The following is a 14,160-nucleotide window of genomic DNA, read 5'->3' as shown; positions in this document are numbered from 1 at the left end:
TGGTTGCCAGGGGTACCACCTCTCTTCACCCCTTCTCCAAAAAGAGATGGATGACATGGCCCACAGCACCAATTTGGCGGATGACAAGTTCAAAAGCAGACGGATGAGTGAAGCAGCCCAGGTGGGCTATTTATAGTTTGCCCGCCTTTCATCCCTCTCCATCCTTGGCTCAGTTTTCCCTCTCATTTTTTATTCTGTGAATTATAGCGGCTGTATCGGAGACACTCTTTCAGAGGGAACAGGACTGGTTTATCCGTCACGGACTCCATAAAGAGTCAGAAGATCTTATGATGAAAGATTGTGATGATCAGGATTTAACAGATCTTCTGCTTTCACAATGCTCTCATAACCAGGCTAACAGTCCAAGAAAACTCCAGCTCTAATATTTAGAGCTTATTTCTGTCAAATGAGTTTGAACCTAGTCAACTTGTTGAATGGAGCCGCAAATACAAGATTCTTAATTGTAGATGAAAGCAGAATTGCATTAGTCAAATTACCCAAGATTAGTAAAAGCTGTGAAAGTTGTTCTTTGTTAGTTCATGATACCTAATGCATTAATTAATGTTAATGCATTGAACTTTAATGTAAAATGTTATCGAAATTCTTTTAAAATAGTTAAACCTCTCTGATTATCACTGTTTAATTAACACATACTTGATATTTGATATCTAAAAAATAATTGTTTTAGTCATCATGTATGCCAGAACAGTGTAAACTCCAATCTCGAATGAGTGGTGTTTCTAACAAAATTGGACAGCAAAATCTGCAAATAAAACTTCTACTTCTAAATTCGTCATTCGTTTTCAGTATAAACACACACACACACAGAGAGAGAGAGAGAGAGAGAGAGAGAGAGAGAGAGAGAGAGAGAGAGAGAGAGAGAGACTATGGGAATGGAGACAGTATTACTGGATTAGAGAGAAATATGGCATCTGCATCTGTCTTGCCCAAGGCCTGGTTGACTAATTGTCCTCTGTGCTCGGGTCTGTAGGTGGAATGAAGTGTCAAACTGGAGCTTGTCTCTGAAAATGTGTGTGTGCATAATTTAGTGAGATTATGTGTGTGTGTGTGTGTGTGTGTGTGTGTGTGTGTGTGTGTGTGTGTGTGTGTGTGTGTGTGTGTGTGTGTGTGTGTGTGTGTGTTTAGCTCTGAGCTGAAAAGGTATGCAATAAATCTTTCATTTCACAATTGTTTGCGTTTCTTTCCTCCTCATGCGAGTGTGTGTTTGGCCTTTCCTTGAGGACTACACAGACAATCAATGGAACTGACTGAGACTGAGTCAGATCTGTATTCAGACAAATGCTGTGTGTTTTTCCTGACAGCTCTCAGAAGAAACATTCAGTGTGTGGGTGTATAAATAACACATCTGCTTCTATATGTTTGTGCATAATGGGTGAATCTCAGGAAAACTGTCAAAGACATGTCCTTGTCATGATTGTATGGCTTACAATAGGAAGGGGTGAGAAGCATGCTTGCGTTGGAAGTTATGATCTGCTCCTCTAGTATAGACCTGCTTGCAGGGACCCTAAGGCACGTTGGAGCCACCATATCATCCATAGGACGGGCCGACTCTGTATGCAGTAATGAGAATCATTGGGCATAATGGGAACTACAGCAAAAAACTAAAAAACTCAAGATACATTACAATAATGAGTTTTTGATGGGAAATATAACAATATTTCTGAATTGTAACTTTTTCACTCAATTGTAGCAACTTTAAATGACTCAATGTGACTTCATGTCCAAGTTTGTCTATTACTATAACTTTATTTCTCTATTTTACAATTGTATTATTTTAGTATTAATATATCATAGGATTAATTCATATTTTAATTAGTTTTTATTTGTATTCTTCAGTTGCCATTTTAATTTTAGTTTAAGATTGAGTCATTTTGTCGGTTTTGTAAATTTTATTTATAAGTTTTTATTCTTTTTAGTACTTCGACCTAAACCTATTTATTTCAGTTATTTGCCAAGGCAGCAAAAATGCAAAATATTTATAGTATATTCCATTATATGGACAAAAACAGCTAAAACGTTCTTCAAAATATCCCAAAATTCAGGTTCGCAATGACATGAGAATGGAAAAATTATGACGGAATTATCATTTTTGGCTGAACTATCCCTTTAATAGTCTTAAAAACAGACTTCCTTTATGCATTTTTTTTTTTTGGTGGGGTGGGTGGGGGTGAAATAAAGCCTGGACATATGTTCTCAGCACGTTTTTTGTGAAACCCACATACTGTAAGATCAGCGGTTGTGCATGTTTATGTGTATATTGGTGTGTCAGGTTGACAGACAGCTACAGATGTTCTGCCTTGAGAAGGTCAGTTATCACAGATTGAAGCATCTTCACCCTCACTGCTGGAACCTGTGTCGGACACAGCGCTAAACATTCCCTCAATGTCTGTGGACAATTTCCTAAACATTATTGCAGCATAATGCCGCTTGACATCAGCGCCACACTGTGACCTCTGCTACTGCGTCAATGATGTTATATCTATTCATGCTCTGCCCTTATACTTGCTTTCTTTCTCCTACACACTATTGCACATTGGCCTTTGACATTTGATGCAGAGTTTTCCTTTGTGATAATGTCAGGGACAGCTCATTGATTTGACCTCGCTCGCTTGCCATATGCCCAAATAGCTTCCCTCGGAAATAGAGGAATGAAAGAATGAAGCTATTTCTCACATTCAGCGGCTCTCTTACGTGCCTTTCCATAGCTGCCCTGTTATGACAATCTGAAGGTTAAAGTATACGGATAAATTATATGATGGATTATAGATACAAAATCACATGTTTAAGAGGCAGATGAAAAGATGACCTCTGAGTCAAATGTGAATGTGTCAATTATAAATGTTTCACAGAAGCATAACTGTAGTGGAATAGAACATTAATTATGGCATGTCGGTGGACATGTGTTAATGTACTCTTCTGCAAACACACGACCACACAAGCACCTGCTGCATGAACTAATGTCGTCTCATCTTCAGATGATGTTCTCTGATCATTAGTGTTGGACTTAGCAATGTCATTACTTGCTCATCCAAATCTCAGCCCATGCCATTTCTTTTGAACTTTGAGACACGCAGTGTTCTGACACACTAATCAGACCCATTTTGTTTGCTTTGCATCTTCTTCCATGTTTCTGAAGTAGTTTGCATATTAGCATTTATTAACCTCTTGGTAGCTGTAAACAAAATCAATTTAGCTGCATATGTTAGCATTTTACTTTCTATTTCAACAACATTAGCAATTCAAATGAAAAAAACAAACAAACATACAAAGTGGATTTCTGAACGAGGGTTATTTGCATTCTGCCAAAATCTGTGAAGGATTTGTCCTTGAGTTTTAGTTTTGCCGAAGTAGATTCCATGTGGAGCATCTGTTGCATATGCACAATACTTAAGTTATACGGTGAGAAAAGGCTGAAGGTTTTTTTCTCTTTCCTCTGTCTACTGCGAGAGGCAGGGGAGGCTCCCTCGGTTCGACCAGGTGGGTCATTAACATCCACACATAATAGCAGTTATGTGATCGTAATTATGCTGATTAGCACTTAGTCATGACATAAGTCCTGTTGGACTGAAAGCAGAAAATAATTACGTAAACACATTAAAATCTCTTTTGGACACAACTAAATCACATAAAACAAACTTCCAGAGCTTCAATTATTGCTGAAAATAGTGCAATTATTATAATAGGTAATGTTGTTTTTTTGTTTTGTTTTTTCGCAGCAAAAGAGAACCGAGAATGGAATCAATGTATAATGAAGACCCAAAACTTGCATAAACAAAGGTCGATTTTTGCAGTGTGGCATTTCAAAATGTGTTGAAAATACAATTATTTAATACAATTTAAGTAATCTTGCCATGCTAATTAGTTAAAGCTTGTTTAAACTTATACGCACCTAACAAATGATATCATGCACATTACAATTGTCTTTCAGGTCAAGTAATTTCATTGTGGACTGTCATGCATAAAAATGCTAATTTGAATGCAATAGAAGTGTGCATTGCTGCAACAGACACTATAAAAGGTTGTTATCCATTTTCTCTTTCAGGTCAACTACTGTCATGGTGCGCCACAGTTTAAAGTAAAAAAAAAAGCCATGCTAGTTAGTTAAAGGTAGCTTAAACTGCTTTTGTAGATCGATCATCGAGTATGATAAAAAAAAAAATCATGTGCTTGATATGTATCTGCTTAATAATCACATTTGCATACTCACATCTGTCCTAGAACAAATAAGCCGTTTCCTAGAGTTTTGAGCAGAGAAGATTTTAGTGTTGTTTAGCCTCTTAGCAAACATTAGCTTCTCGACCTCTCTTCTCCATAATCGATTATTCACTCTAAGCTGGACGCAATAAGGAAATGAGATTGCTCTAATTGATTGGGTTATGAGTGTATCATTGTAGCAATGTTCAGGGAAGAAGGAGGCAGGAACCGGCGAACAATTAAACATACTTTATTTAAAATAAAACAAACAAACCAAAATACCGCCAGCAGCCCCTCGCGGACGACTACTGGCTACCGAAAATAAATAGAACTGCCAGCAGCCCCTCGCGGACGACTGCTGGCTAAAATAAAATACAAATACAAAAACCAAAACACAACTAAAATACAGGCCTGTTCCTCTCTCGATCATCAACGTCGTCGCTCCTCCTTTATGCTTCTGCTCCTCCGTGAGAGATGCGAGACCGGTGTGCTTCACAGGTGTTGCTCATTAGCAATCGCACCACCGGCCTCGCGCCGTTCTCTCACCTCCCTCGGCCGTCCTTCGCCACATACCCCCATCGCCCCTCACTGGCCGGGGAGTACCCACGAGCCTGTGCCTACTCCCCCCCGGCGGCAGCCGCCCCTCCAACTCTCAGGCGGCCGGCAGCGAGCTCGGCCGTCCCCCCCAGCAACTCACTCCAGCGCACCGCCTCGAGCGTCCATGGCCGCGAGTCCCCCGCTCCCTGCTCCTCCCCTACTCCCTGCTCCTCCCCTACCCGGCGGATGGCAGCAGGCTCCGGCCCACGGCGAGCGGCGGCGACTTGCGCACCATGCTCGATGGCACCACGGATTCCCCACAGCGGCGAGGACTCTCTGACAGCGGGTTCCTCCCTCTTCCCGGGTTTCGGCACCAGTGTAGCAATGTTCAGGGAAGAAGGAGGCGGGAAACGGCGAACAATTAAACATACTTTATTTAAAAAATAAAAATAAAAAATACCGAAAATAAATATAACTGCCAGCAGCCCCTCGCGGACGACTGCTGGCTAAAATAAAATACAAATACAAAAACCAAAACACAACTAAAATACAGGCCTGTTCCTCTCTCGATCATCAACGTCATCGCTCCTCCTCCTTTATGCTTCACAGGTGTTGCTCATTAGCAATCGCACCACCGGCCTCGCGCCGTTCTCTCACCTCCCTCGGCCGTCCTTCGCCACAATCATGTTTGCCCATAAAAGCTCATTCACCTTCCTCTATTTCAATGTCAGCGCATCCCAACTTACCCCCGTTTTTTTATCCTCATTTTTTCCATCAGCGATGACCTCGCACTGTTCCTTCTCCATATCTCATCACTTTTCACATGCTGTTCCCCGAGCCGTGACACAAACGGCATCACCAGCCACAGCGCCCAGCTGTGTAAAAATGGCTGATCTGTCCACATAATGATCATTAAGTGTGATCTTCTCTGGAAATTTAACACCTTGAGCTTCACGCCCATTGTGTGGGGAGAGTATTTTTTTCTTGGACACAAAAGTGAGCTCAGAGCCTTATCTCTGATTGATCTGCTGTGAGTAAGTGGAGCAAGAGACCAATCTGTGGGTTTATAAGAAAAGATAAAAGACCCTTATCTTCTCTCTCTCCCTCTCCCTCACTTTTATGCATCAACGAGAAGTTGCGTTTGAAAGCGAGGAGATCGTCTTTCATTATCAGGTCAAGGACTTTTTCCCTGCTTGTTCTAAGAGCTCGGGAGAAAAAAGCAGTGGTTGATGCGATAAACTCTATGTGTCTGTTTCACCTCTAGCCATGCTCAAACAGGGGACATCTCTGATATGAGTCTGAATGAGTGTCTGTCCACAAATGTGATGGAGGCAGAGAGAGTGAAAAGATGTAGGAAGGTAAGATGGGATAAAACAGACTGTTGAGCATTCATGGGAGGGATAAGGAAAGCATAGACAGAATTATTGATGAGGGAGGGAGGGAGTCTCATGTGAAGCTTCCAACTGCCTCACCATAAAGCATTCACAAAAGCCTTTCATGAAACCCTCAGTTGTGAGATTTCACCTACAGTGCTGCTCCCAGCCGAAGGAGAGGAGAATCAGAACTCAGTAGTGCTGCTTGTGCATGACATACACATCCTGCTTGTTTTGCTTCCTTCACTTAGATAAGTTGTGGAACACTGTTGGTCCTTCTAGAGTTGGACTAAGGTGGGACAAATCTCAGCATCTGTCCACCTAAAATGTAATCTCATGTAATAAGGTCTATTAGTGGTTATTTTTAAGGTCTTTATTTACTGACGGCAAGTCAAACTACTTAACGCTTATACTTTTCATACTTTACATTTACGGGCATACCTTGTTAACCAATGTGATACAGGCATGAATGATTCCTCCAATAATATGGCATGATGAAGACAGCTGTGCTGTTAATTTTCTAAATGGTCAGACTAATGATTTTCGCATGTTGGTCGATAAAACAGGTGAAAAAATCCCCTTGATTAGAATATCTTAGAATTATTACACAGTAAAAAAAAAAAAAAGTGCTAATTTGGAATCAGTATCTAAAGTTTGTAAGTAATCTACCCAGCACTGCTCCTTAGCATCATGACAGGGAATTGTTCATGGACAGCGCATGCTACTATTTTTCAAGCGAAGCGTTTTTCTCATAGCAGACAAAAAGGGCCAAAAATAAACAACATCGTTTTCAACCGTTACGAACACGTTAGCAAATGCTGTGAAAGTTTGTGGTTTGTTTAGATTACTTTCATCACTCTTACAAATTCTATTTGCATAATGTCAGTATGCGAATACTGTGTGAATACGATTATTCCGTGCTTTAAAAACAGTGCTTTACAATACATAAATGCACATTACAGGACAATAAAACAAAGAGAGTGACATTTCCCTCACGTGTGACTGTGAATAAGAGTTAGAAGCCCTGACGGGCTTAGTTAAATGGAATGTCCTAGTCATTAACTCAGGCTCTTAATATTCTAATGAGTGCTGAATTCGTTAGACTTGATAAGCATATTTCATCTCCAATCAGTCCAGAGCTTCATGAAGCAAGAGTTATTAAGTCAGTGAGCTCCGCGTTTTTTAATCTCACCGTCTCTTTATGTCCATCCACCCTTCTCTCATTTCACATAACGCTGAAGCTGAAGAGCGAAGATATGGACTCATAAAGTGTGGGAAAAATAGTGGGTTTTACTGCTTTTTAGTCATGTCAGGAGTCTTTATGTCTCTCTCACTCATTGGATTTTGTCCACCCTCTGTAATCTGCAGGACTGTGCTTGGGTTTACTTTGAGACTGTGGGTGTCTTTGATGACCTGTTTTCTCTGCCGGCTGATTGGATCGTAATTGCTCTGTGTCCATCAAGGTGCTCTCAAAGTTTCTTGCAGAAGCTGTGTGAGTTTAATTAGCTATAGTTTGAGGACAAACTGTCCTCAGAAATTGGACAAAACCTTGCTTTGGGGATATCGTTAAAGGTAAAAACGATTTGTAAATATAAAAAACGATTGTGAGAAAGTTTAAAATAAATAGTCCCATTGTAAGAGATATAGCGTCGCAATCACGAGAAACAAAGTCATATTGTGAGATATAAAGTTGCCATTGTGAGTTGAAGTTGCTATTACGAATATGACTTATTTATGAGAGTTGCAATCACAAGAAACATAGTTGCAACTGTGAGATATAATGTTACTTTCTGAGAGATAGTCGCAATTGTAAGAGAAAAGTCATTGTTGCAAGACATTGTTGCATTTATGTGATATGAATTTGCAATTACAAGAAATACACACATTTACGATAAAGTCGCAGTTACGAGAATCAAAGTTGTGAGATATGAAGTTACATTGTGAGAGGTAAAGTCACAATTACAAGAAATAAATAACAGTTGTAAGATAGAGGCCCAGTTTCACAGACAGGGCTTAGATTAAGCCAAGATTAGGCCTTAGTTCAATTAGGGCATTTAAGTAGCTTTTATAAGCATGCCTTAGAAAGAAACATTATTGATGTGCATATTGAGACAAAACAATGGCACTGACATATTTTAAGATATATCAGTACAAGTTGCTTTCGATTAAACATGCATTTTAGTCTGGGACTATCTTAAAGGGATAGTTCACCAAAAAATGAAAATTCTGTCAGTATTTACTCACCCTCATGTTGTTCCAACCTCGTAAGACCTTCGTTCATCTTCGGAACACGGATTAAGATATTTTTGATGAAATCTGAGAGCTGGATCACTCCTCCATAGGCTTCTAAGGGATTGACACTTGCCAGCCCCGAAAAGTTATTAAAGACATTGTTAAAATAGTCCAAGTGACTACAGTGGCTCAATCTTAAGTTTATCAAACAACGAGAATACTTTTTGTGCGCAAAAACAAACAAAAATAACGACTTTATTTCAACTATTCATTTCTTTCTCTGTGGGCCTCGAGTCAGTTAACGTAGTGTAGTAGCGTAGAGCTACGTCACACGTAGGCTCACTATTGGCCGACGCTGGTCATGTGTGTGATGCGTGTGACGTACGACAACAGAAGCGTACGCTATTATAAATGAATATCAGATGATGTCACCAACGTCTCCTCACTGACGTCACTCAATTCTAAAACTTGTCTTCCGCCATCTTGAGTACCTGATTCGGCAAGATCGATACGTCAGTCGCAAAGGAAGTAGAGCTTATTCTAGCCCGTTCTCATCCTTTGGCGTCATACATGTGACGCTTTGGACATTTCGTTGAAATCTTACGCACATGGCATCCTTTAGCATCAATATGAGACGCAGAACCCAAGGCGTCATACAGGTGACGCTCGTCTAAATCCAAGGCACATGGCATCCTTTAGCGTGAATATGAGACGCAGATCCCAAGGCGTCATAACCGTACCCTACCACAGACCTAAACCTACCCATAACAGTGCGTGTTATATTGACGCTAAAGGATGCCATGTGTGTAAGATTTCGACGAAATGTCATATGACGTCACCTATATGACGCCAGAGGATGAGAATGCGTCTCATTCTCTGGCCGAGCCCGAACTTGCGGGCCGATATTTCCCGTCACTATCCTCGGGCCGAGCCCTTGATCTAGAGATGTGCACTCCCAATGCAAAAGAGTGCGGCGCGGGACTAGATTTGATGGCCGAGTGCGAGCGGCAATGCACTCTCTGTATGTGTGCGCGTTGCAGGGAGAATAAAACGATTCGCGGGACTCCCGCAAACTAGAAATATCTATGAATAAAACATATAAAAACTAATAAATTTTTGCAGAAAAGCAACAAGAACTAAAACTAAATAGAAACGATTTACAGGCCAGAGTTTCCTTTTAAAACACGTTTGCAGCGTTGAGCAATGTAGCCAAAAACAGACATACGTGTTGATTTCTTCAACGCAAAGGCCAATCAGAAGCATTTAAGATAGACTCTCCTCACAGCTCAAAACCTCTATGCTCAAAACAGACTTTTTGTTCAAAGCTCTGTATCCTGACAAATCCTCTAATTGTAACAAACAAAGTGTATATATTATGAAAGATTCATTGTGCAGTCAGCTTAATTGATATTAACAGAGATGTGAGATCGCGATTAACTGATGTCAGCTTTTTAGGAATTATTAATTAATTAATTATTTATTATAAAATCTGCTTCCTAGCTAATGCCGTCAGTATTGTAGACAGTACCCGGCAGGTACTCAAGATGGCGGCAGTCAACTGGAAAAAGAGCGGATGACGTAAGAGGTCATGTGACTGATATTCATGTATACTAGTGAACTGACTCGAGGCCCACAGAGAAGAAAATGAATAGTTTAAATAAACTCGTTATTTTAGTTTTTTTTGCGCACAAAAAGTATTGTCCTCGTTTTATAAACTTAAGAATGAGCCACTGTAGTCACTTGGACTACTTTAACGTCTTTTTGAAGTCTTTAATACATTTTTGGGGCTGGCAAGTTTTAATCCCTTACAAGCCTATGGAGGAGAGATCCAGCTCTCAGATTTCATCAAAAATATCTTAATCCGTGTTCAGAAGATGAACAAAGGTCTTACGGGGTTGGAACAACATGAGGGTGAGTAAATACTGACAGAATTTTCGTTTTTGGGTGAACTATCCCTTTAAGCCTTGTCTGTGAAACCAGGCGATAAAGTCTCTAAGATCTCTAGAAGATTAATTCCTGACTTGTGTATACCAATAACATTAAACAAGATGTATGCATACGTGTTTTTGTGATTGCCTTTATTTGTTTTGTGCTGCAGTGAAGTGTGTGTGCTGTTCTAAACTAGAATCATTTTCTCAGTTTTCTGAGTGGCCAGTACAGGTCGGCTGGGTTAATTGGGATGCTGTCATACGTAACAGTACTGGACAGTGAGCAGCAAGGAAATGACAAACGCAGAGAGCAAATTAGAGTCCTTGCCGTCCCCTCTAGTACACTACACACACACACACACGAATACACCTAAATGACACAGTGCAAGGTCAACATCTTTTATTACGTTCAGGCTGGCCGTGGAGAATCAAAATGCGACGCACACACACTTTGCAAATAACAGCTTAGTGTGCGGATTTGGATTAGCAGCTAGTGGCCGACATATTCATCATGTACACAAATCTAATTATGAGGGTAATTGCCTACAAGGGAGTTTATTGGTCCCTTATAATAAGTCTATTGTCTGTCGGTGCAGAGGATCACAAAGCTCTCTATTGATCAGACATGAATACCGCTATAGCTCATACGACCATTAATATGGATATTTTTCAGGGCTCTGAATGACTGGGTCAGTGTCGTTGATAATGTCGGCCACGGTACAGAGCAGAAACGAGAGCCTCTTAACTCTTTGCGTGTCTTGTCTTTCTCTCTTTCTCTCTCACTGGCATATTTAATTACAGGCGTTTAATTGAAGAAGTCGACTCTGTGCCGTCCGTAATGATGGCTCAGTCTTTGGAGGCTTTGTCGCATCAGGCCCCTTGAGCTCATATTCTCTTTGCCGTAATTCAATTAGATCCTTCACTTACAGCACGGAAGCCTCTCAGCACTGTTACGGCATGCTATGCACTGCTTTCAGTATCTTACAATGCTAATTTATTTATTTATCTTTTTAATTCTTTTAAATCATAGCATATGTCCTTGAGGAGATGAGTACTGGAAAAAGCTCTGTTGTTAATTTAAAAAAAACTATATTGACCCTTGAAGCACATGTACATTTCCATGATGATTATACAATACATGCATTTTCATCTTAAAGTGACAGGGTTGTTTGAAAGAATTTGTTTGTTTTAACTGTTTTGTCCAAAAAAGTCAATGGGGTCCAAAACAAACCTATTGGACCCCATTGACTTTCAGTGTTGAAAGTACAGTAATACAGATCTGTGATGGGTTAACAAGTCAGGCAGTTAGCCTTCTAAAGACCTATATGTATATTGTATATTGCAATTCTCATAACTGAGACTTTATCTTTCACAATTGTGACTTTATAACTGTGCTTTAATCTCAATCAATGTAACAATGTAAGTCACAATTTTGTATTCGTATCTCATAATTGCTTTCTTGCAAATGCGACTATTTCTCATAATTGCACATTTATATCATATATTTCTCGTAAATTCAACTTTATTTTTTAGAATTGTGACTACCCAATTGAGATTATCTCTCACAAAGTACCCTCACATCTCACAATTTTGACTTTCTTGGATCTCATAATTGCGACTTATTTGTAAAAGATGCATTTTTCTCTATATTTTACAATACTACTTCGTAGCTCGCAATTTTGTCTCTCCTAATTGCCACATTACTTTTTGTAACTGCAAGTTTTATCTCAAATGCAACCAACAGTCATACAGGTTTGAAACTAAATGAGAGTTAGTAAATCTATTTTTGGGTGATCCTGATTTTTCAACGAATGGAAGATGGAGGTCTTGGTTCAGGTCTTGGCCCCTGAAACATATTGTAAATCGCTTCAGTGGTCATAGCAAAATAATTGGGATGAAAAATTATAGATGGCATATAGGCCTAACATGGTGCCGAATTATTTCAATATTTCTATGCATTTGCATGCTACTTGCTGGCGATGTTCCTAATTTGTTAGCCACAAGTATCAGCTAAATGAAGATATGTAAATGTCCTTCAAAGAATACTAGTACGGCTTTACCATGGTACATGCCCAAAAACATGGTAATATAATGAGACTTTTTGTACAAGTGCAATCACCATCAAAATCTTAAAGTGGCACTGCTGGAATGACAGCTTGGATACTGATGAGATGAACTATCATTCTGTTGACTAATGGCAGATCGTCTCCTGAATGCCAGTGACGGAGATGGTTTGTCATGCGTTGGCTTGCTTTAAAAAGACGAAGAGGAGGTGGTACAACAGAAGGGGTGTGTGTGTTTGTTTGAACAAGAATTAAATCGTGCCAGTACTGTGTGTTCTCAAGACAGCATGTTCACATGAATGGCATTTTAGGACGACATTGTGTGGAATATGAGCATTTTGGATCTCTGTAATGGTAATTATTTTAATGTAATTTTAAATTGAGAGTTGGGAAGTAGGGCAGAGAAGTTGATCTCATAGCATGAAACTCAGCCCACACACACATGCAGCTCTTCCCACCACATGCAAACCGTCTTTTTTTAACATCAAGTTAAAAGTTTGAGGATGTATATACCAGGCTTTATGAGGGAAAAGGCCTGTGGTCAAATATAGAAAAAAAATTGATTTTTACACAAAATATGAGAGTGAATATTTGCCCCATGCTGTATGGTTCTTTAGTGCCCCCTAGTTGTCATCTGTTTATTTTTACCAGATGAAATCACCTGAGCTGGTGGAAATGAACAGATTGTGAAGGTCTAAAATATTTCTGCGGTTTCGGGGTCAATTACGTGATGGAATTCATTTAGCTTATGCTTTTATCTAAAGTGGCTAATGTTTTGCCTGGAACTATGAAGCTATTCAGAAAAACAAGACTTGAAAAACTTGACTTTTGGGCTGATTTGAAGTAAAAGAAAAATGTGTTGGTGCTCTTATTGAGATTGTAACACAGAAAAAGCCCAATTGAAAGGCTGCAATTCTTGAAGAAAAAAACATTGGCAAATTTGTTTGAAAATATTTTTTAAAGTCAAGTCCCTGTGCATAAAAACATAAAATGGGTAAATATCACAGATTAAACCCATGTAGACCATCATGACTGTGTGTATTGTACATATGTATATATGTGCGTGTGTGTGTGTGTGTGTGTGTGTGTGTGTGTGTGTGTGTGTGTGTGTGTGTGTGTGTGTGTGTGTGTGTGTGTGTGTGTGTGTGTGTGTGTGTGTGTGTGTTTACTTATATATACTGTATATATATGTATATATATATATATATATATATATATATATATATATATATATATAATTTAAATAATTTTAAATAAATAAATAGTGTACACGCAAGGCTAGTGTAAAGAAATTATATTGGAACTATTCACTTGATGGTTACACTCCTTGACATTTTTAGAGAGATAAAACATGCATCTTATTTTGAATTTCTTTAAACCATATTTTTTTTCTAAAGATTTCTGCTTTTTATCATCATGTTTTTTCACTGAACTGTTGCCACTGACCCATATCTATGTTGTGACTCTCTCCTTTTCTGAGTTACAGATATGGAGACATGGTTCCTAAGACCATCATGGGGAAGATCTTTGGCTCTATTTGTTCTTTGAGTGGCGTGTTGGTGATCGCTCTTCCCGTTCCTGTCATTGTGTCCAATTTCAGTCGGATCTACCATCAGAGTCAACGTGCAGAGAAGCGGCGTGCCCAAAAGGTACCCTACACCAGCACGGTCCACAACCTCTGACCTCACAGCGCTAAATGGAGCTGGGCTCAAATGTAGATGTTCTCTTGAAATACAAGCTGGTCTGGCTGTGGCAAAGTGATTAGTCCTGACAGGACCAAGAACACACAAACACATAAATGACACTGGGATA

General features: G+C 39.5%; 1 protein-coding gene across 3 annotated transcripts in view; it reads left to right on the top strand.

The window, feature by feature from the left end:
* The window catches only part of kcnd2 (potassium voltage-gated channel, Shal-related subfamily, member 2), a 123,008-nt gene that overhangs the window by 96,799 nt on the left and 12,049 nt on the right, over positions 1 to 14,160 (top strand). For all 3 annotated transcript variants that reach the window (XR_013205342.1, XM_077234698.1, XM_077234699.1), the window contains exon 3: positions 13,835 to 13,997. Coding sequence is in view for 2 of the 3 variants with exons in the window: in XM_077234698.1 (XP_077090813.1) it covers positions 13,835 to 13,997 (163 nt within the window). In the remaining variant the exon portion in view is untranslated. The remainder of the gene's footprint in view (positions 1 to 13,834; positions 13,998 to 14,160) is intronic.

This window comes from Siphateles boraxobius, unplaced genomic scaffold (assembly GCF_051911475.1).
Source record: "Siphateles boraxobius isolate OS27281-9 unplaced genomic scaffold, OSU_SipBor_1 19, whole genome shotgun sequence".
NCBI lineage: Eukaryota > Metazoa > Chordata > Actinopteri > Cypriniformes > Leuciscidae > Siphateles > Siphateles boraxobius.
This window is presented reverse-complemented; position numbering and strand designations above follow the sequence as displayed.